Source organism: Carcharhinus amblyrhynchos, chromosome 13 (genome assembly GCF_965287045.1).
Source record: "Carcharhinus amblyrhynchos chromosome 13, sCarAmb.v2.hapA, whole genome shotgun sequence".
Lineage (NCBI taxonomy): Eukaryota > Metazoa > Chordata > Chondrichthyes > Carcharhiniformes > Carcharhinidae > Carcharhinus > Carcharhinus amblyrhynchos.
Window position 1 is genome coordinate 37131903 of NC_137336.1, and position 23073 is coordinate 37154975.

The 23073-nt window shown below is 40.3% G+C and overlaps 1 protein-coding gene across 1 annotated transcript in view; it reads left to right on the forward strand.

Moving 5' to 3' along the window:
* Nucleotides 1–23073, forward strand: part of nrg2a (neuregulin 2a) — a 658989-nt gene that overhangs the window by 518558 nt on the left and 117358 nt on the right. Inside the window, 2 exon segments of the mRNA XM_080201095.1 lie at nucleotides 8218–8380; nucleotides 14507–14625. Of these exon segments, the coding sequence (XP_080057221.1) occupies nucleotides 8218–8380; nucleotides 14507–14625 (282 nt within the window).

Here is a 23073-nt window from a genome sequence, read left to right on the forward strand (position 1 = left end):
TAAGATGTTTAAGTGAGAGCTGGAATTTATAAATTGGCACATGCACTGAGTGCTGAATCCGAGAAAGAGAAAGTGGAATGTTACCTGACTGGTGGAAGACTAAAAGCGATGGAGGAGTAAAGAGATTTATATGTCCATGTACGCAAATCACCAAAAGCCAGTGCTCAGGTACAGAAAGTAATTGAAAAGACTAATGTCATGTTGGCCTTTATCTCAAAAGGTTGCATTTCAAGAGTGAATAAATGGTGCTTCAGTTGAACAGACCTGGAATAACCTGTCAGTTTTAGACAACAAACCTCAGGAAAGCTATTTTGGTCTTGGAAAGGATACAGTGCAGGTTCACCAGAACTATAAACAGAAATTGCTGGAAATACTCAGCAGGAGCTGCCAGCATCTGATGTATGGTCATTGACCTGAAATGTTAACTCCATTTCTCTCTCCACAGATACTGGCAGACATGCTGCATAGATCAGTATTTTCCATTTTTATTTACAATTCCCAGCATCCACTGTATTTAGCTTTTGTTTCATCAGAATTATATCCAGGTTCATCTGGGTGGGTACAGTCTTGGTGTATTAAACAAAGCAGGTGAAAACAGGCCCTGAATGAGATCCCACTGACAATATTCTCCCAGACTCATAGCAATCCCTGTACATTGGGTTCTATTAATCAACACATCCATTGTAAAATATTTCCATTAATTGTAGTATTTTCAATACAAAACTTCCAAACATCTTACTTCAAAGGCCTTACAGAAATCTGAGCATACTGCCTACAGTGCCTTACCCCAAAGAACTAACTTTGTCACATCCACAAAGAAAACCAACAATTTAGATTGCAATGACCCCCCTTAATTCATAAACCCATATTGACTATGAATTTTTATAATTCATTCTTGGGGTTTTGGTGTCACTGGTGAGGCCAGCATTTATTGCTAATCTCCAATTATTCTTGGAGCTGCAGTCCACGTGATCCTATTTCTATCCGATTGTTCACGTTCTTATCTTTTATTCAGAGCATTACACACAGTGGACATCAGGCTTCACTGCCTGTAGTTTCTAGGTCACGTTTGCAGCCCAACATCTGTCCTTTTTCCAGACTCAGGCATTCTCTAGTATTCAGTGATTTCTGGAAGAATCATGCCAGGATTCTGACAATCTCATCCTTTGATTTATTTATCCGAGGCTCAGCTATTTGGCAACCCATGCTGGTAGTAAAGTGAATAGTGTCACAACACACCACTGCAACTCCCTTTTCTTCCTTTTTCAGATCCAAAACATTGCCTGTCCCCTTGAGAACATTCGCAGCCTGTGCAGCATCAGCTGTCATGCTCTCATCGAATCCCACTTTCGGTATCCCTGCACAATCTTTGAGTTTTCTTTTACTCTTAAAAACCAAACTTTTATGGTCATCCTTTACTTTTGTGGCCATGTCAAAATCAAAATGCTTATGTGGCATTCTAATACCTTTTTATTACACTCCCGGAATACATTGTATCCAGCTTCATTCAGCGTGACCTAGAATTCCTCCTATTTCTTCTTCAGATTACACAGCAGCCTCGTTCAGCCAGGCAAAAATGCTTTTAAGTTTTCAGGGGTGCATGTTAGTCCACTGTATTCAGAATCAAGTGCTATAATTTCTCTATTTACTTCTTAATATTCAAACCCGTCAAGTCCAAACTGCTCAAGTACAGAAACTTGTCCTCTTAAAATCTGACAAGTTTGTTAAGGTATCTATAACTACTCCAGTCCTTGTAACTTCAAATGCAATCACAAAATGATCATCGGAACTTAACATCCCACCCGCCTTTGTGTTAGGGATTTAATTGTCCCTACGATATATAATCAAATCAAAAATATCTTTTCCCGTGTTGACAATTTAACAAATCGAAACATAACCAATCTTTCATGAACTCCAGACACCCCTTTCCTGCCTTGCCAGCAGAGACATTGTTATGACAATCAATTTCTGGTAAGCTTAAAAACATCAGCTATTCCTGCTGGACCCTTACGAGTCTCCTTCACCCAACCATTCCAAATCAAGGCTTTCCCCGGGCCACACAACCCAATGAATGGTATCCTTTGTGTAAAGATGGAACTTTATATCCACAAGCACTTTGCAGTGATCACTCCTACCAATGCTGTCATGGACAGAGACGTCTGTAACAGGTAGATTAGTAGATTACCTGGTAGATTACCAGGTAGATTACCTGTAACAGGTAGATTAGTGAGGGTGAGGTCAAGTCAGTATTTCCCTCTTGTTGGTTTCCTCACCACCTGTTGCAGCCCCAGTCTAATAGCTATATTGTTAAGGAATTGGCCAGTTTGGTCAATGATGGTGCCACCAAGTCACTCTTAGTGATGGGCATTGAAGTGCCCAAATGCATTCCCCCCACCCATCCCCCTGGATACGTTCTGTGCCCTTACTACTTTTTAGTGCTTCTTTCCAGTGGTGTTCAGTTAAACAAGGTGTTAACTTGTATGGAGGGTTCCTTGCTTATGTTTGACCTGATGCCTTGAGACCTCGGGTCATGTAGAGTAAAATGTTGAGGGCTTCCAGTGGTGTAATACCTGATTTTAAGCATCCTTACTGGAAACTGGGCTATCCTGAGTGAAACCCACATCCTCAGCTTTTCCAGCTTTGGCTGCAGCTTAACCAACAGCTGTGATGAAGGATGGAAGTAATTCCTTATTAACTGCATGTGAGAGCTAACTTCCACCATCCGACACTCCCTTGGATACCCTTGCCTTCATCTCTCCCTTACACACTTTTGGTGATAGTCAGAAAAACAGAAAATGCTGGAAAATCTCAGCAGTTCTGACAGCATCTGCGTAGGGAGAATAGAGCCAATGCTGTCAGGCCTATTGAGATTTTCCAGCATTTTCTAGTTTTGTTTCAGATTCCAGCATCCGCAGTATTTTGCTTTTATTTTTGGAGATGGTCAAACTCCTGGAGGCATGATCTGATTGGTTAGCCTGAAAATAGACTGAGAATTTTTACCCCATTAATACTGATGGGTAAATAGTTACAGTCGTCACAACTATCCCTACTTCTAATTTTCATGCTTCCCTACCATTCTCTCTATCCTGTCTGTCAACATTTCTATGCATCATTTTTGTTCAGATGGAGTCTGTGTGAGCTGTAATGTTCCAGACTTTCCCAAGTTTTGAAAAGCCTCAGCCACACATCAGCCTAATTACCTTCAACCATTCATCACTGGCTTGTGGCAATTGTAATATTTCAAAAAAAAAATGCCCTCCAGGTCCTTCCCTTAAACTTGATCCTTACTATTGTCTCCATTAAGCCTGAGCTACCTCTTGTCTGCCTTTACTTATGTTATTTTGTTCCCACATGGGTGACAACAGTTTTGCTCACCTATACCTGCTGATATTCTTAAAAAAACTGGGGCATTGGGTTCTCAACCTGTACACCTTACAGGCATTGCACCGTTCATTTTTCTGAGTTCAGCTTGCTCAGAATATTAGTGTGAGTCAGATAATCGAATCACCTCAGAACACAACTTGTCTGTTACTTTTTTCCCACTTACACTGACAGGCTGCAGAATTGATTCAGCGAATGGTATATCTCTTAAGTCTCCACATCATTTCCTTCGAAATGAGAGGAACTGCTGGCGAGTACTGGGGACATCCTACTGTCCATTTGTAACTTCTTTCTAACAAAGGCCGGAATTTTATTGCCTTGGCTGCCATAGGAATTGGAGCGGACAAGGGGGAGATCATGGAAAGGTCTGTTGATGTCGGGCGGGATTTTACGGTCTTAGAAAAAGCGAGGTCATAAAATCCCACCCATATCCTCCTCCTTAAGGCACCAGGGTTTTTATTTTCCCTACACTGACTCTCAGTGTGGTCTTCCACAAAAACATAAACCTTTCTAAGCTTTTGATGCATGATCAAGTGCTCACTTTCATTCTTGAGTCCATCAACCAACTTGCACTTGTTGCAGGAGTTATTTACCAGAATCTCAGTCTGGAAGACAATATTTCAGAGGTTCTGCCACAAACTTCAACAGAAAAGACAAATTTAGTTAAAATTATTGAATTTTCCCTTTGCCATTTTATTTTCTATTTTGTATTTGTGTTTCTACTTTATTGAGAACATCCTTCCCACCTCTGTACCAAATACCCACTTCTGGCAAATTCCCCCTTCCCAATTCATTACATTGCCAGCTCCGCCTGGATGGACAAGTTGAGCTGAAGGGCCTGTTTCCATGCTACAAATCTCAATGACACTATGACTCCACCCTTGCCATAGCACCAAATGAAAATCACAAATGACCTCCTCTGTGGCTGTGGGGGGCACACAGCAGGAAATGGAGTAAAGTGTTCCGAGAGGTGCTCTAGCCAAGATGTATCTTTCAACCAACATGATTTAGGGATAAAATTCAATTTCAGAAGTTGTGCAAAATATCAGTCATGGGTCATCTTCCCATCTTGTGTTCAATCTGATTTTTCTTTCCTGAGATGTCAGCCTGTTTAGCACATGTTGACTGTAATAAGTCTTCAGAGGCAGAAGTCCCTTCACCAAAATTCCTTTGTTTACAAACTTTAACAGCAGTACACAGAGTGTTAGCAGTTAACAGTCTATCTCTAGGGGTGTTAGACGAACTGACACACCTGAGTAACTAGTAGGCAAAGACTCCCTGATTGGCCCATCAATTGGATCCTTAATCAGGGAGTTTATACTCCAATAGGGCAACCTCAATGGCCTGGTTGAAATCATTGCAAGATGTTGAATTTAGTTTCATTAACTGGTCACTTATCTCACCGCTGTTTGGGTTGTTGCTTGGCACAAACTATATAAACATACTTTACACCAGTGGCTGCACTTCACAGGTGTTATATTGACTATGAAGCACTTCAGGACCCTCTGAGGATGTCAAAAATGCTATGTAAATGTAAGGGAAAGGAGGAACACAGGACTGGGGGTTGTTCAGTGGACTGCCCAAGAAATCGAGCCAACATGGCGAGGCACAGCATGGGGAGGCACCAGCAAAGGAGGGGTACAGAATCAATATCTGATTTATCTATCACACATATTTTGAAAGTCAAATTAAACTGCTGACAGTGGTGATACATAATCCATCACTGATCAGTCTTTCAATGGGCTTTGTGTGATGATTCAGAAGGAATGTGCAACTCTTAGGAAATATTTCAAGGTTGTCCATTTCTGCCGGGGGAGGGAAGGTAGTTGAAGCCCAGAGCAGTCAGCTATCAGCCAGGGAATGCTGCCAGCAAGATTTAATGTTCAAGATTTCTGAAAGTTCATTTACGGTAATTGCTTGGTCAAAACTAACCAAGTGAAGCCCAGACATATAAAATGACTTGGGCTCCTGAAGGCAGTGACTGAAGGAATGAGTCATGAGCAATTCTCCCACTGCCTTTCTGAGTTGTAAATCACTCCACTGGTTTCCACCAAGCTTCCACCAAATGTACTGGAGACAGAACCACAAAGAAAATGTTCAGCAATGCCATAGATTCAATGGAACAGAGACAGATATAGTTATTTTAGATCCACCTGTACTGGTGGGAAAAGCACTATTTACTATCCAGGATAAAATAAATGCCCTGCATCAGCTTTTGTGGATCATTTCAGTGGAAATGTGTTCTCCCAGGCTCAAAAAGCATCTGCCCACTGGAAGCAAAGTTGTGAAACCGGCCAGTCTGGCAGAAAGAAACCCTCTGACCTTTCCACTTCACCAACTGTCAGAATGAACACGGTTCAGTCTTGGATGTGATTACCAACAGAATCCAACCCCTGTCATCACTTGTGAACTCACTGGTGTCTCCACAGGTGGGATGAAGCAATGAATTCTTTCCCACACACGCACAGCAGGTGAACAGTCACTCCTCCTGTGACTTCGCTGGTGTGTCTGCAGAGTAACATCCCAACTTTCCTTTTTGAAAAACTTGAATGACTTTCTTGTGTCTATGTCATCCAAGAGTCAAGCTATTTTCTGTTTCCTAAGTCAAATCTGTATTCCTCTTCTGTCTGCCTTTCTCAAGTTGTACTAAACGCGTATGATTTAACTCGGTGAACTATACCCATTGATTTACGGGTGTTAGGTTGTGCTGTTAAAGCCATTTTACGATTGAGCCATGGGATGGCACGGTGGCACAGTGCTGCCTCACAGCACCAGGAGCCCAGGTTCAATTCCCAGTTTGGGTCACTATCTATTTGGAGTCTGCACGTTCTCCTGTGTCTGCATGGGTTTCCTCCGGGTGCTCAGTTTCTTCCCATAGTCCAAAGATGTGCTGGTTATGTGCATTGGCCTTGCTAAATTCTCCCTCCGTGCACCTGAACAGGCGCCGCAGTGTGGCGACAAAAGGAATTTTGACAATAACTTCATGGCAGTGTTAATGGAAGCCTCCTTCTGACCAATAAATAAACTTTAACTTTATTGGCCAACAGTTTCTCCCTTCCCTCCTAATTGCTCTCTTGCCGGCTTATTCCTCTTCTGCATATTTTTATCTGTCTCCAGGTGTGTTTCCTGATTGTTTCCACCTCTTTGTCACTCTGACCCCACAACTCATTTCATTGAACTTCCATTGCAAATGAATAACCTCGCAATGACAGACAGATCTCCCAGTGACTGACCTGAGGACCACAGTCTAGTATCAGCTCTCCATTCACAGCCAGCGTTTCCACCAAAATATACTACCGGAAAGATCTTCAAATGATAATATTGAATAGATCAGGACAAAAAACAAATATCAGGAATACAAGAATAATGGAAGATAAAAAAGTACATGCAGATAATGTTTCATAGATTCTTGTCAGGTCAGGATATGCAGGGGTGTGAAGCAAATGTGAATAAGCAGGGTTGAAGTGTAGATGAACCATGATCTAATTGTATGTGGAATAGGCTCCAGCAGCTGAATGGTCTACCACTGTTTTCCTTATTCCCATGTTGCTCCTGTACTGCAACACTCAAGTCCTGTAGCTTTATAATATGCAATGATTTATTTCACAGAGTTCACTATTTGCCAAAGAGTAACTTATATTTATCTCCAAAGGAAGCAATTATAGAACTTTTAAAATCTGCTTTAGTTATTATCAGATATTGACTCTGATGCCTACTATCCATATAATTTCTATTTAACATGTTGTAAGTCTATTACACAAGTATGAATAACTTTATGTGGTTGAAGTTTGGCAGTGTGTAGTATGGATGGGAGTGGAACAGATTCTTGTTACACACATTGCACCATGTTATGTAATGCTCTGTGTTATATAATGGAAAGTGAAAGTGGGTGGGGATTTATAGCAAGCGACTAATCCACTACTCTATGTTTTGCAACCCTGCCAAAGTTGAATTTCACCCCCTCTAGCTTTATGTTTTCAGACCAAAGGCATTTTTTTTGCATAATTCTACTGTGAGTAAAGTGCTATGCATTTCAGATTGACTTGGAGATGCAGGCATCAACAGAGAATTGAATGATAGATCCCTGCTGTATCTAATTTGCTTTTTGTACCTCCCCACCCTTCAAACTGGCATTGAATAGCTGAATATACAATGTAAAAATAATGCTGTTAAATCACTGACAGAGATTTCAGTAATTAAGTTGCAGCATTCCAGCAGACGATACACTTGTGTCAATAGATCATTGAAAATAGTCCTATGAAGTCCTACACTTTAACTAAACTAATTGAGGAACTTTGACAAGCTCCCACTAATATCAAGTGTTTTTGAGTAACCACACAGAGTAGGAGCAAATTCCCACTTTGTGTATTTATACCCAAAACACTTTCACAGTTAATCTTATAAATACATGCCAGATATTATCTTTCTGGAGCTCCTCATTTTATTTGTTTGGTATCAGGTATATGTTCATTTGGCATTTTATCGCAGTTTCTGCTATGAGCTTAGAGAAGCATTAACAAATGAGTGCTGAATATTACAATGTGCATCAATTCTTAGCAACCGTCCAAGATCAGGAATTTTCTTGTGGGTTTCTCCCTACCAGTAATAGTTATCACCATGGCTGTGGTAGAAGTCACTATCGACAAAAGCCCCTTTTTTTATCCGGGCCTTCTCTTAAAATTTTGGTGACCAATTGGGAGAACCTCTGAGGAAATTTCTGGCTACCATTTTTTAGAGTAATGATTACTTAATTTGAATATCTGTTAGTATTTGAAGAGAGTTGGTCAACAGGCTCTTTCAGTGAACTGATTTCAAGGCTAATTTGTGTCTTCACAGATGCCCCTCCAAAGCTTAAGAAACTGAAGAATCAGACTCTGCTGGAAGGACAAAAGCTTTCTCTGAAATGTGAGGCTGTAGGAAATCCCCGACCCACATATAAGTGGTTCAAAGATGGAAGAGAGATAAAGAAAAACAAAGAAATCAGGATAAAAACTGGGAAGTAAGTTCACAAAATATGCATTGCTGCATTTATATTTGACACGAGAGTTTTTATTAATTCGCTAGGCAATTGTGTAGAACACTGTTTAAATCATGTTCCACTTACCTTGGATTTTACAGTTGGAGACAAAAGTACAAGGGTAACTTTATGCAGTAAATACACATTTGTAGATGTGAGGAGTTGCTTTGGTTTGACACACCACCTGCACCTGGGACTGAATTCAGCTAGATTGGTTGATTGAACGTTTTCTGATTGATGTAAGAATCCTGTGAAGGGAGTTTAGCAACTTCCAGTGTAAGAAATCCAGCAGAAAGGCCATGAGAATTGGCTGGGGTTGAAGGAGGGGAGCATGCATGGAACATTGACCCTGGTACAAGAGGTTTGGATATAGGGGCTGAAAATACAAGTTCCTGCTCTATGACAGGATAGTAATCACGCTGTGATGAACCCCAAAGAAAAAAAGGAGGAAAAAAATCTGTCCTTAAATCAGAGGTCAGACCCACTTGAGTTCAGGAACTGCAGTTCCCAGTAGGCTGTATGTAAAATGGCCACACATGCTCAGTTGGTCCATTTTCACTGTCTTCAAGTCGGTGAAAAGCCCTGTGCATATGCACAGTTTGTATTTTTATATATTTTCAGCTGAAACTGTTCTGCACAGAAAGGAATAAGGAAGAAAGCGAAACAGCATGAAAGAAGGTAATTTGATCTGGAAGAGGAACACCATTACGAAGAAGGTACCAAACAGAGAAGGTCATGGAGCAGGTCCCAAACAAAGGAGAAGATTCCCAAACAAGGGGAAGGGATGGAAAGAGTCCCCAAGAAGACAGTCTAGTTAAGGGACAAGAATGACGGTCTGAAACAGCTCCTGTTAACTGCAATTAAATGTAAGGAGCAGAGAAAGAAGATCCAGAATTAAAGAGAGAGCTTCAATGAGCAGACTTAGAGCAAAGTGGGCTTGAGAGAAGCCTGAAGATCCGAGGCAGCAACCAAAGGCTGGTGACGCTGTATTGCAGGCCTCTGGAGCAGTGGCATTTTGCTTGGTATTGCCAAATATCTGAAAGTGTGTGCAGAAGACGAAGTGTGAATGCATGTAGAGATCCAGGGGAAAGGAACATCAGAAAGAGGGATTGAAACCCTGGAGGTGGATCATTGTTGAAGACATCTGGCTGAAAGCATCATTAGGGAATTTCTGATATTATCCCAAGGTAGGTTCTTCAAGCGAGGAGATTGGAAGCCCTCACAAGACTGGTTGGCTTATGATGTGACAAGCGTCAGTGGGAGGGTGGGAATGAGGAATGATAAATCCATAAAATCTGTTTTGGTGGCATCTGTCACTTGGTTTTGGAGTGTGGGATGTCCGACCACAGTTTGCCTATTAGTTTACATGTACTGCATACTTACTATGAATATTAGAGTATAAGATGGATATTGTAAATTGTGTTATTTTTACAAATTTGCATTTATCTGTAAAGGTATAGTTAAGGTGAACAAATTGTGATTTGATTCAATTGCTGACATTTGTATTGAAATATTTCTAACCTTTTTGTCCAGTGCAATATAGTATTTTCCTTGTTTAATAAACATTTTAGCCTTTGTGTTAAAAGTACAATAACAGAGTTCTGTGAATGTGTTCAATAACTGCTCTCCATGGTTTCTTTAAAAAAACATTATCCATCAAGCCACATTCCACTGTGGGATCTGACCTGTCCAGTAATAACATCAATTGGAACCATAACAACATCTTGTCAGTGACTCAAAAGCTGACCCCCCTAAGTTTCCTGGAGTAAGGTTATTTAGATATTACAAGTGGGCAGCAGGCCAGTATTTCATGCATCTTGGAAACGTGCAGAAAATGAGAAACAATTTGTTTCCAACCTTCAAATTCACCCAATGGTACAGGGGCAATTATGAATGGGCAAAAAATGCTAGCCTTGCCAGCAAAGTCCACATCCCATGAAAGAATAAAATAAACTCTGTGGCCGGGATTCTCCGGCCATTCATGCCAGTTGGATTCCCCAGTCCTGCTGGCAGCGCATCCCTGCCCATGGGTTTCCTGATGGCCTAGGGTGATATCAGTGGGCATTCCCATTTACAGCAGTGGGACCAGAGAATCCCACCACTAGCAAACAACACGCCACCTCCCGTCAGCGGGAAACATGTGGTTGGCAGGCTGGAAAATCTCACCTTATGTTGCTTTTTTGAGAGTCATGATGTGGAGATGCTGGCGTTAGACTGGGGTAAACACAGAAGTCTCACAACACCGGGTTAAAGTCCAACAGGTTTATTTGATTGTAACTGCCACAAGCTTTTGGAATGCTGTTCCTTTGTCAGGTGAGTGGAAAGTTCTGAACTCTCCACTCATCTGATGAAGGAACAGTGTTCCAAAAGCTTGTGATGTTTACTATCAAATAAACCTGTTGGACTTTAATCTGGTGTTGTGAGACTTCTTACTGCTTTTTTGAGAGTACAGTGACATCATCAGGATGCAATGGGCCTGGAATATTTTTACGGCCTCATTTAACAGCTCCATTATCTTGCCTGCTGGTACCCGTCAAAATACAATGTGTTTTGTATAGTCAGCTCATAAAATAAATCTTTACTGTTGCTAATGGGAGGAATGGACACATGTGGCGCATGATGAGTAAAGTGCCATTCCTCTTATGATCAATGAAGCATATGTGTGAGGAGATGTAAACTGATCGAGTATTTCTGCTAACTCTGCTACATAACTGGAGACTGGTGATGAGATTGGTAACTTGCCTTTGATTTTAACTCACACATTGGGTAAGTGCCTTCTGTTCATTTGGTATCTTTCTCTAATGACAGTGTTGAAGTCAAAAACCCCCAGTTTGGCACAGCGGGGGAGAAAGCACGACTGTCATGAGGAGTGCCTTTTCCACACGTATTTGCAATTCACCATAGTTTTTATGTTTCTGGTTTACGATAATTATGTTACCTCTGAGAACAAGGTCACATTCAGTTGTAAATTTTCATTTGGTGTAAATAGGCAAAGTTGGAGGAGTTGAGATGCTTTTTCTACTGGTGTTAAATGTGAAAAATGAAACTAACCATATAGCTCTTCATGCAACATAAACAACTGAAGGAGAAAGCTCTTAAATGAAAGTTAGAGACCTGTGCTCTAAAATTCACACACAGTCTTAGCCTTGCAAATGCACTTTCAACTGAATATGTCTAGACTTTTAAATGATAAACAAAGCAGTTTGATCTATTACAATGAGCCCAAGTAAATTCCTCTCTGTAATTCTTGAATCATTAGGATGAGTGAAGCAATTTGCTCACCTATGTTAAGAGGATGGTGAGGATGCTTTAAGTAACTCTTAACTCCTAAACAAATCAATGATCAAACATTCTAGAAATTTTGCACAATTCTGTCTTTAACAACCATTTTATAAATAATTTAGCTATGCTGTAAGTATCAAAAACAGAAGACTGGAAAGCCTTTGTACACAAAATACTTTGGTACATGCTGCACTGAATTTAGGGGAGGCGATGGCTTGGTGGTATTATTGCTTGATTATTAATCCAGAAACTCAGCTAAGATCTGGGGACAGTTGGTGGAATTTGAATTCAATAAAAAAAATCTGCAATTAAGAATCTACTGATTACCATGAAATCATTGCAAGTTGTTGGAAAAATCCATCTGGTTCACTGATGTCCTTTTTAGGGAAGGAAATAGAGGTTCACAGCATAGAAACAGGCCCTTCGGCTCAACTTGAAATCTGCCGTCCTCATCTGGTCTGGTCCACATGGGACTCCAGAGCTACAGCAATGTAATTGATTGTCAACAGCCCTCCAAGGACAACTAGGAATGGGCAATAAATGTTGGCCAGTCAGTGATGCCCATGTCCTATGACTGAATAAAAAAAAGGCCACAGTGCCACAGCTCATTACTAAACAGAAAGGCTGAATAGAGATTTAATCTTAGTATTGAATCCATTGCTGTGATGTTTGAGAAGACATCAGAACTTGACTTGACCTCCAATTTTTACCTCAGTCCCTTTTGGTCACTGATACCCTGGGATGCCTTGGAAGGTTTTGGCATAACTAAGGCCCAATATCACAGGTGCACTGTTTTGTTTTCAGAGCAAATTTGTACGCAAGCAATTTATGGAGTTTAATGCTGAAACATGGTGACAATTTTTCCTAATCATTTCCACTATCCCACATTCACCTGAAGGAACACCACTTAGCTCCTTTGGATGGTCCCGCTCTCATGTAAACAACTGGAGGACACAAATTTCCTGCATTTACTACATTTAATATAAAACATATATTCTGGTGGTAATGATGGTGAAACTTTCAAAATTCACTGTCATAACTTCACTGAAACTGCGAGGAACTTTCAAAGTCTACACATGTGCAGAATAATGTGGAAATCCAGGAGTTGCTGCTAGCGGTTCTATGCTTTTCCAGAAGGTGGACTATTGAGGTACCTCTATACTGCAATCAGTAGGATACCTTATTAATTGATGAGAACTTCCAATCATATGCACTTAATTTCACTGTGAAAAATCTTGTAAAACTTGCACTTTGTTGAATGAGGCATAACTGAATTTTTAATGCTATCCTAATTTCACAATTACTGTTAAACATTTTTTGTTTGTGGAATGTCAAACTTCCCCACTGTGATTTTAAAAACTTTCAAATTTTTTTGAAAAGCCTGCTTATATTCACATTTCAGATACTATCTGAATTAATTTTGCTATCTGAAAAGTATAAACTAAAAGTTAAGGATAATTCCTCATCTCCTGTGGGTGAATACATTAGTGTGAGGAAACCGGAGGAAACCCATGCAGACACAGGGAGAATGTGCAAACTCTGCACTGACAGTGACCCAAGCCAAGAAGCGAACAAGGTCCCTAGAGCTTTGAGACAGCAGTGATAACTTCTGTGCCACCGTGCTGCCCATATTCTCCTGGTCAGATACTAATGTCATTGGTAGCCTCGCCATATTCCTCAGTGTTGTCAATCTTATTTATCAGGACAAATGTATCAGTAATTTATGCTGAAGTAGATCATTTAAACAATTATTATGACAGGGTGAGGAGGAGTGCACTCAACAGGTCGCAACAAAGGTTTTTAAATGTATATTCCCCATAAATGCTTTTTCCAATTCAAATGTATTTATTTATTAATTGCGAGCCAATCAAACCAGGATTTCTTGAATCAAAGGAAGAGTAACTTTATTAGCTACTAAACACACTATCACACAGATATCAGAAGAAAGTTAGAGTCTAATAAAAAGTTAAAAGAATACATGATTATGTATTTTGCTTGCCTTTAAAGACAAACGATGTCACCATTTGAAGTTAGTTGGTTTCCTGCAGAATTCTGGAGTTGATCTGGTCCAGGTCGATGCTTTGTTAAAGACTGGCCTTCATTGAGAAAGTGAGAGAGAGATCTCTATTGCTCTGTACCATTAGTATTTTTTGGATGACTATAATATTAATTTTCCTCCTCCTGATTCTGCTTGACAGAGTTAGTTTTTAAAACTTCTGTCTGTATATTCTCAGAGAGGAATTTGATTAGCATGTCTTGCAGTCATTGTCGCACAACAAGTAATCCTATCTCTTGATCTTCTCACCTTGACACATTTGACACATTTCAGGATAGAAAGCAACTGGAAATAGGTTATTTCATTCTCCATAGGGGGTTCTGAATGTCGGCTGTATATCTGGCTGGTTAGCACTTCCCATTGTCTTGGTAGAATTGAAATTGACCTCATTCCCCAAAAAGTTCCATACAACACATCTGCACTTCAATTCATATAAAAACTTTCCAGAGATGTGATCAATTTACAGTATTAGATGTCAGATGACCCATGGCAGTCATTTTTGATCAATGTCTTTTCTTGTATTTTCTGAAACAAATCTCTTTTAAACAATTTAATATGTCTGTAGTTAGCTGGTAAAGATGTAGACAGATCTCACTCAGTCACAGTTTCCTGTTGTGACACAATTTAGAGCAAAGAAAATGAATCAAAGTGCAGATTACACATGTCGTCTTCAGTAAAACTGTAACTTGTTCAACATTTCTGTTTCATTACTCTGACAATTTACATGGAGATATAGTTTAGATTGATTCAATTTCATTTTCTTTCTGCAGAAAAAACTCAAGGCTTCAGATAAATAAACTGAAGGTGGAAGATGCTGGGGAATATACATGTGAGGCTGAGAATGCATTAGGCAAGGACACTTCAAAAACTACCATTAATGTGCAAGCTGGTGAGTATGTAAATATACTATAGCTTTGGTAATGTTTCTAATATGTGAAGTGGAGAATGTTATCATACAAGTTTTAGGGAGTTAAAAATTATGAATTTTCTTCATAAGGAAGAATTTATACATAATCTGAATGTTCTTGTACAATCAACATAATTGTAAACAGGACAGTGCTAATTAAAGTCTAACGAGGAACGAAATAATGAGTAAACTCTTTCACCCACACTGGAAGGGGGGAGTTTATGCAGACAAATGGATTTTCAAATATTTTGTTTTGTCATTGTTGTTGTGGCCAAGAAAAGGCTGTTGATTCCTATGCATCTTTTAACAAAACAGTTTTGGCAATTTTTGTTGATGAAGAAGAAATATTGTTTGGGGTCCTATTTCAATTTTATAAAGAGATATTCAAGTACTGAAGCATTAAGTGCTGCTTCTGTGAAAGGAAACCATTGATCTCTCTCTCTCGGTTTTGTTGAACTGCTACTATTTCTGCAAAATTGTAATCACCTCTGCTTTTGGTACCCTTATTCCCAGCAAAGACCACCTTCAGTTGTTTCACCAATGACCTTCCTTCCATCATAAGGTCAGGATTGGGAATGTTTGATGAATGCATAATGTCCAACACCATTCACAACTCATCAAATACTGAAGCAGTCCAAGTCCAAATGCAGCAAGACCTGGACAATATCCAGATCTGGGCTGACAAGTGACGAGTAAAATTTTTACCACAAGTAAAAGTGCCAAGAAATGATCATCTCTAATAACAGAGAATCGAACCACTCCAGCAACATTCAGGAAGCTTTACACTACCCAGGTCAAAACAACCCTATTGATTGATACCCCATCCACAAACATTCACTCCCCCTACCACTAATGAACAGTGGCAGCAGTGTGTACCACCTACAGGGTGCACTACAGAAACTCACCAATTCTCCTTAGGCAGCACCTTCCAAACCAATCACCTTGTCCATCTAGAATAACAAGGTTCAGATAGCTGGGAACATCACCACCTGGAAGTTTCCCTCCAAGTACTTACCATCCTGACTTGGAAATATATCACCGATGCCTCCGACTTCTCTTCCAGGAATGCCTACTCTGAAGAAGTACTCCTCTTCTCTCTGACATTCTTTTGGTTTTGGATTGCAACATCTGCAGTACGTTGCTCTTATTACCATTCCTTTACTGCCGCTGAGTCAAAATCCTGGAACTCCCACCCTAACATCATTGTGGGTGTACCTACACTACATGGACTGCAATAGTTTAAGAAGGCAGCTCACCACCACCTTCTCAAGGGCAATTAGGGATGGACAATAACTGCTGGCCTAGCTAGTGATGCCTATATCCAAACAAAAAGCAAGAATGACCTTGTTTTGAGTAGCTGTAGTTGGCCACAGCACTCAACATCTGGTATCAGGTTCTGTTCATTGGTACCTAAAAATTGCCTGGGGATGCTACATATATCATTTTGGAAAGTAGCTCCTGCCTCAAACATTTCCCCAGGGAAATGATGGCAAACAGGAATGGGGTGAGAATGGGTCAGTAAGTACAGCACGTAAAACAAGATTTTCATTCATACCTTAGCAGAAGAAACTAAAATGATTGCACCACCCAGCCACCTTCTCACAATTAATGCATATAGCAGGAAAATCATGACATACAATTGGTTGTTGGTTCTTGGAGGCAAAGATGACAAAGTTCATCCTCTGAGGTGTTTGGTAAGGTTCCGATAGGTATGTAGATAACTGCCAAGGCTGATCCGCATCTGGAAACTTCCGCTGCAAATAGGGTAGGAAAAAAATAATTGATTGAGATTTGGGTGAGTTACTGGTTTAGAATTTCCTATCCTGGAATTTTCTCACTGATTCTAGTATTTTTTTGTTTTCAAACGAGACCATACCCTTTATTATTTGATTGCAGTGTTCCTGGCAAACTTCTTCCAGAATGAATAGTTGCTGTCAGAACTCTGAAGTGAACCTTCAGAGTGTCTTTGTAGAATTTCTTTGACCACCATGAGAGACTTGAGCTCTCCACAGAAGATATGCTTTGATATGTAAATGACAGGCATTCTGGATACATGGCCAGCCTAATTCAGCTGTGACTGTTCTCAGTATGGTGCGGATGCTTGGATCACCAGCTTGAGTGAGCACCTCAATGTCTGGTATTTTGGCTTGCTATCTCATCTTTAGAAACTTCTGAAGACAGCTACATAATAGAATAATAAACAAAATAACAGTCTGTGGCTTTTTCTTTCTTTCTGTGCATTGTTGCTTTGTTCATTCATTCTTTCATCAAATCATTCAGCAATTTAATATGGGAGTTGTCAGGCTATTTAGTTTCAATTGACCATCAGCATCAGGGAGCCCAGGATGTAGCCATACAGCCAGTATGACACTGGAGGTCGTTCACATATCTAGGCTCCACAAGCACAAGCAATCTGTCACTTGATGCTGAAATCAACACATGTATGGCAAAAGTTGCAGCTGTTATATCCAAGTTGAGTAAGAATGTGAAACAACATCGGGCTGAATAGGAACACCAAACTGTGAATTGACCAAGCTTGCATCCTCAGCGCACTCAGTGGTAGGCAGGAGAAAAATTTGAACAGTTTCCAAATTTGCTGCCTCAAGTCTATCCTCAGCATCTCTTGGCAGGACAAGGTCACCGACTTGGAGGTGGTGGAGTGTGCTAATTCCATCAGCCTACATTGCTAGGTCTGCACTGGCTCATCAGCTGGATGACAACTGTATACCCTAAGACCATCTGTACAGTGAATTGGCCACTGAGTCATGATCTCATGGTTGTCCATACCTCCACCTGCAAGCGAGATATGAAAATGGTGGATATTGACACTGATAATTGCTGATGGTCATGACCTCTGGAGCCTGGACTGTTTGGAAGGGAAATGGATGAGGTGAGCAGAAATGGAAAGCCGAACTGGCTGCGAAGAGAATCCAGAGAAAAGAGGCTTGCGGAATGTGCACCTTCTCAGCGCACTGTCTTCCTCTGCAGCGAAGGACTGCCATGCCAGAGTGGGATTTCTGAGCCATTGCAGGTAATGGTTAACACAGAGTTGATGACCACAGCACAAACCATCATCTTACGAGACGTAAAGTTCCCATATGCCTGCCATATTATATGTTTGCAGCTCAACAACTGCAATGGCAGAACATAGTAAAAAGTGTGAGAACACCAGGTTTTAGTCCAACCGATTTATTTGATAGTAAACTCACTAGCTTTCGAAAGCTAGTGAGTTTACTATCAAATAAATCGGTTGGACTAAAACCTGGTGTTGTCAGACTTTTTACTGTGTTTACCCCAGTCCAACGCCGGCATATCCACATCATGGCAGAACATAACAGGGCAGCAATCTTAGTGAACAGAATTTGTGCCAGATACAGAGTTGATATTCAGTGGATTATTATATAAAACATTATTTCCCTAACAAGTAATTTTGGGGCCTCCTGAGGACCTGCATCACAAGTCGTATTGATTGATTATGGACGGCATGGTGGAACAGTGGTTAGCACTGGTACAGAAGGTGAAGTCGCACGGGATCAGAATGGATACAGAATTGGCTCAGTCATAGAAGACAGACAGTAGGAGTGGAAGGGTCTATTTTTGAATGGAAGGTTGTGACAAGTGGCATTCCTCAGGGATCAGTGCTGGGACCTGTCCTGTTTGAAATATATATATACATGATTTGGAGGGAAATATAACTGGTTTGATTAGTAAGTTTGCAAACAACACAAAGGTTGGTGGACGATAGGAGAGCGATGAGAACCGTCAGAGGATACAGCAGGATATAAGTCGGTTGGAGGCTTGGGTAGAGAGATGCAAATGGAGTTTAATCCAGACAAATGTGAGGTAATGCATTTTGGAAGGTCTAATACGATGGGAAATATGCCGTAAATGGCAAAACTCTTAACAATATTGATAGGCAGGGAGATTTGGATGCACAGGTACACAGGTCACTGAAAGTGGCAACGCAGATGGAGAAGGTAGTCAAGAAGGCATACGGCATTCTTGCCTTCATTGGCCAGGGCAAAGAGTTTAAAAATTTGCAGTCATGTTGCAGCTTTATCGAACCTTAGTTAGGTTGCACTTGGAATATTATGTTCAATCCTGGTTGCCACATCTACCAGAAGAATGGGGAGAATTTCAAGAGAGTAGAGAAAAAGATTTACCAGGATGTTACCTGGTATGGAGGGCATGAGCTATGAGGAAAGGTTGGAGAAACGTGGTTTGTTCTCACTGGAATGACAGAGGTTGAGGGGTGACCTGATAGAAGTCTGCAAGATTATGAGGAACATGGACAGAGTGGATAGTCAGAAATTTTTTCCCAGGATGGAAGAGTCAATTACTATTGGGCATAGGTTTAAGGAGTGAGGGGCAAAGTTTAAAGGAGATGTAGAAGGCAAGTTCTTTATGCAGAGGGTGGTGGGTGCCACAAACGCGCTGCTAATAGAGGTTGTGGAAGCAGATATGATAGCGCCTTTTAAGGGGGGGTTGTGACAAATATATGAATAGGATGAGAATAGAGGGATATGGTCCTTGGAAGAGTAAGGGGTTTTAATTCAGTCGGGCTGCATGATTGGTGCAAGCTTGGAGGGCATGTGCTGTTCCTGTGCTGTAATATTCTTTGCCTTTGTTCACAGCACCAGGGATCTGGGTTCGATTCCTGGCTTGGGTCACTGTGCTGAGTTTGCACGTCCTCCCTGTGTCTGCATGAATTTCCTTTGGGTGCTTCGGTTTCCTCTCACAGAGCGAAAGACTGGTTAGGTGTATGGCCCATGCTAAATTCTCCCTCTGTACCCAAACACGTGCCGGAGTGTGGCGACTAGGGGATTTTCCCAGTAACTTTAATGCAGTATTAATGTAAAACAGCTTGTGACTAATAAATAAGCTTTAACTTTATTGGTCTTTAAAGGCATTCTGGCCTTTGCTTTAAAAGAAACAATATCTTTGGTTACGAAGTTTAAAATTGTTGCTTCCTTTACATTTTTGAGTCATCTTCTCAAGTCAAGTTACAGGTGATTTCCATCGTCAGATTTTTTAATTGGCAACTTGGGATCCAAATAAATTCTAGGAAAGAGCAAGCATGATCAATTGTAATAGCCTTCTGTACTTGAGTTCAACTTTGTAAGCAAGAGGACAATGAAAGCAGTGATGCTGTTACAGTTCTGCCAGTAATGTGTAATATTGATCTACTGCTGTGAATTAAGGATTTTTAGCTGCATAATAAAGCGGTTTAGATAATTATACAGGGGGCCCAAAACCTACAGCAGTAGTAGTTAAATTGCATAATTATGGAGCAATCAGAATCAGGTTATAATCCAAGACAGAGGCTGTTTTATCAGTGGTACATTTGTTTAAGCAGATTACCGAGCTACCTTCTCCAGCATTTCTAATCTTGGTGGAATGGAAACCATGTCACGTTGCAAAGAAAAGGAAAGTGATAACTCCACAAGGTCTTTCTCTTTACCAGCAGCAGCTTCTTTTACTTCATATAAAGTCAATGGGTTCATCGAGTGCTGACCAGCCCATAAATAAATGTGTTCTTAAACCTGCACTTGCTGCCATTAATTTTTGCACAGGCAATAACTCTCTCCACAGCAAGTAGCTGTGCCAAAATCTATGAGTTAAACCTGTTTATCTTTGCAATGTTAAGATAGAAAGTTTACAGAACTGAAATTAACATGATCACCTTGTATCTCGGCACTGATTACAGGTTTGACCTATTGTTTGTCTTCAGGCTTTTTATCCGGGTTCAGTGCCCAATATCCATTACTTTAAAACATGGCAGGTTATGCGTATTCAGTCTTTTTTCCAGTGCGTTCCACTGCCAGGTCCAAGTGGCCAGGACAGAAAACCTTTTGTGAAAAAAACTAAGTATTATGGAAAATAGCCTTTCTTGATGTCTTTCGTATTGAGGAATCTATAATTTATCATTTTCAAGTTTCACAGTAATTTCACCAAGTACAATTAAAGCCAATGAAACTCCATTGTTATAATCTTAAATGACCTTATATATACATAATGACTTATGCTCCAATAGCAGATGCAAAGCAGGTATGTAAGCTGAACTCACTGTATCATCCTTTAGAGGGCAGTGTGACAATTATACATCAGCTATTATCTCCTAATGGTGCTATATTGTCATATTGTTAGGCATTTTGCTGTCTACAGGCCGAGTGAAGCAGTGATGCAAAAGACAGCTGTTGTTCCAAGTAAGAAATCTACTGTCAGTCGTAAGTTTCCCTTTGTACAGAGTATGAGCTGGTTGACCTTTCCATTGTGATACACAAGACTTAATTATTGTAATTATACAACAAGTCATCCTAGGCAGCAGGTGCAATTGTTCTGAGTTCTAAAATGTGATGACATGAATGGCTAACATTTTGTATGTTTCTGAACATGAGATGCACAACTGATTGACTGAGGTGGGTGTATGTGTGTGTTCAAATAAATGCAACCACTCAGTGCAGAGGATGGAAATAAATATTAAATTGCATGGCTAAAGTCTCCCAAATCCACAAGATGAGTAACTACAGTTACGTTAATTTACACTGCCAGAATTGAAAAATGTGAAAGTGCTTGGCTCTTGCATTGTTGTTCTTGCGTCAAATGTTACGAGGAAAATAGTAGTCAATATATTTACCTGTGGTCAAAAAATACAAGTATTTGTTACTTATTAATCTCTTCTTCTTGTGCATTTTTCTTTATCATCTGAAATCCTCTCTTCATAATCAGTGCCATATTGTCGAGTGTATGATGGCAAACTGCAATCTAAAGTAATTCAGGAAAATCTGTTTGGTTCAAAGATAAATCGTAATTTTAGAAATGCTGACAATTTAAAAGTGACAAACCGAACTTTAAGTCAATAATAGTATTACCACTTAGCAGCAAGAATAGCACATTGAGTATATGTTGCTCTTCAAATTACTCTGTGGGTAAATTAGATGCTGCGCCGAACTTGGGAGTAAATTAGGAGTCTTAGAACATATGGTTCATTTTACCAAATCAAATCCACCACGATCAAAAAACTCGAATACAGCAGCATTAATTGTTACTGGATTAAAAATCCCGAGGTCTGTGCGAATAATCTGGTGACATGGGGCTAGAATTTACATCCCCTAACCACATACCCCATCCACCCTCACCAACAAAAGCAGGTTCAAGGTTGGGGGAACCATGTAAAATCTAGCAGATGGCCTCCCATCCCCCACCCACCTTGATTCCTCTGAAATTGTATGAAGGAGGGAGAAGCATTGGACAGGCTGGCAATCATTGGGCCTATTCTGACCCTTAGCCGGCCAATTAATGACTACCAAAGGGTCCCACTCCACCTCTTGCCATGCAGGAAACTCAACAGCTTTAGCTTCACAGGCTGGTGTCATGCAAGGTGGGGGGAATTTCCTGTTGGGTGTCCCTCGGCCCATCAGAGTCACCCCTCCCCGCCTTCCCCCTACCCTGGCCTTATGAACGTGCCCATTCACCCCATCATCCCCCACCCCCTTGTCTTGATCCCCAACCACAGATTTAGACACAGCCCAAGTTCCTCAGTGCTTGGGACAGAATATCAACCCCAATTGCAATAATAAACAGCACATATTTTTAAAATCTGTGACCATCGTTTATATTGACAACATGCAACCACATATATACATCAAAAATCATGTAGAAGATTGTGTCCTTGTAAGTGGATATTGTAAAACATAAAATGGAACAATTTTAAAATTTTACTTGATTCATTTCTACTTTAATTATCAAATTTTAAAACGAGGAGTGAAAACTATTGTACAGTTGAGCCTTCAGGCAGCACTCCAGAAAACAGTTGTGAAGTAATAACTTTGCATGGATTGACTAGATTTGCTACGGGCCTGATTAGGAATGAGATTTGAACGTCTTAAACAGTCTGTTTTTGGCTGAAGCTACTTTGTACACCATTGATACATAAAAGCTGGCAGTTTCTTTATATTTGTGCCAGTTCTGAGCTTACAAGCAGAAAAAAACCTTAGCAAATGCAAAGCAAGTAAATTACTCAGTCTGAGGGAGCAGTGACTGGATGTCAAGAGTGCTTGCATTGAAAGCATATGGTTGAGTGTTTGATTTTTCATAAATCCTCAAGTGTCAGAAATGTAGGGTATGTAATTTGTAAAAAGAGATAACTCAACAGCTTACTGCAGAATGAACTCTTTTGTACAGCTCCGACATGTTTACAATCAGGAATAGGATAGTTAAAGTGAAAAATTGCACTTGCAACCTTTAGTCAGAAAATCTGAGAATGAATGACTGAAGTCTGCTAGACAACAGTTGTGAAATGTGCAAATCTCTCTCTTGGTGGTTACCCTCCAGTGTGTAAAAGCAAATCATTTGTTTTCAAAGGCACAGAGTGAAATTGATATTCAGTGGCAGAACAGAACAGGTTTTACTGAATCTGCAGCCTTTTTA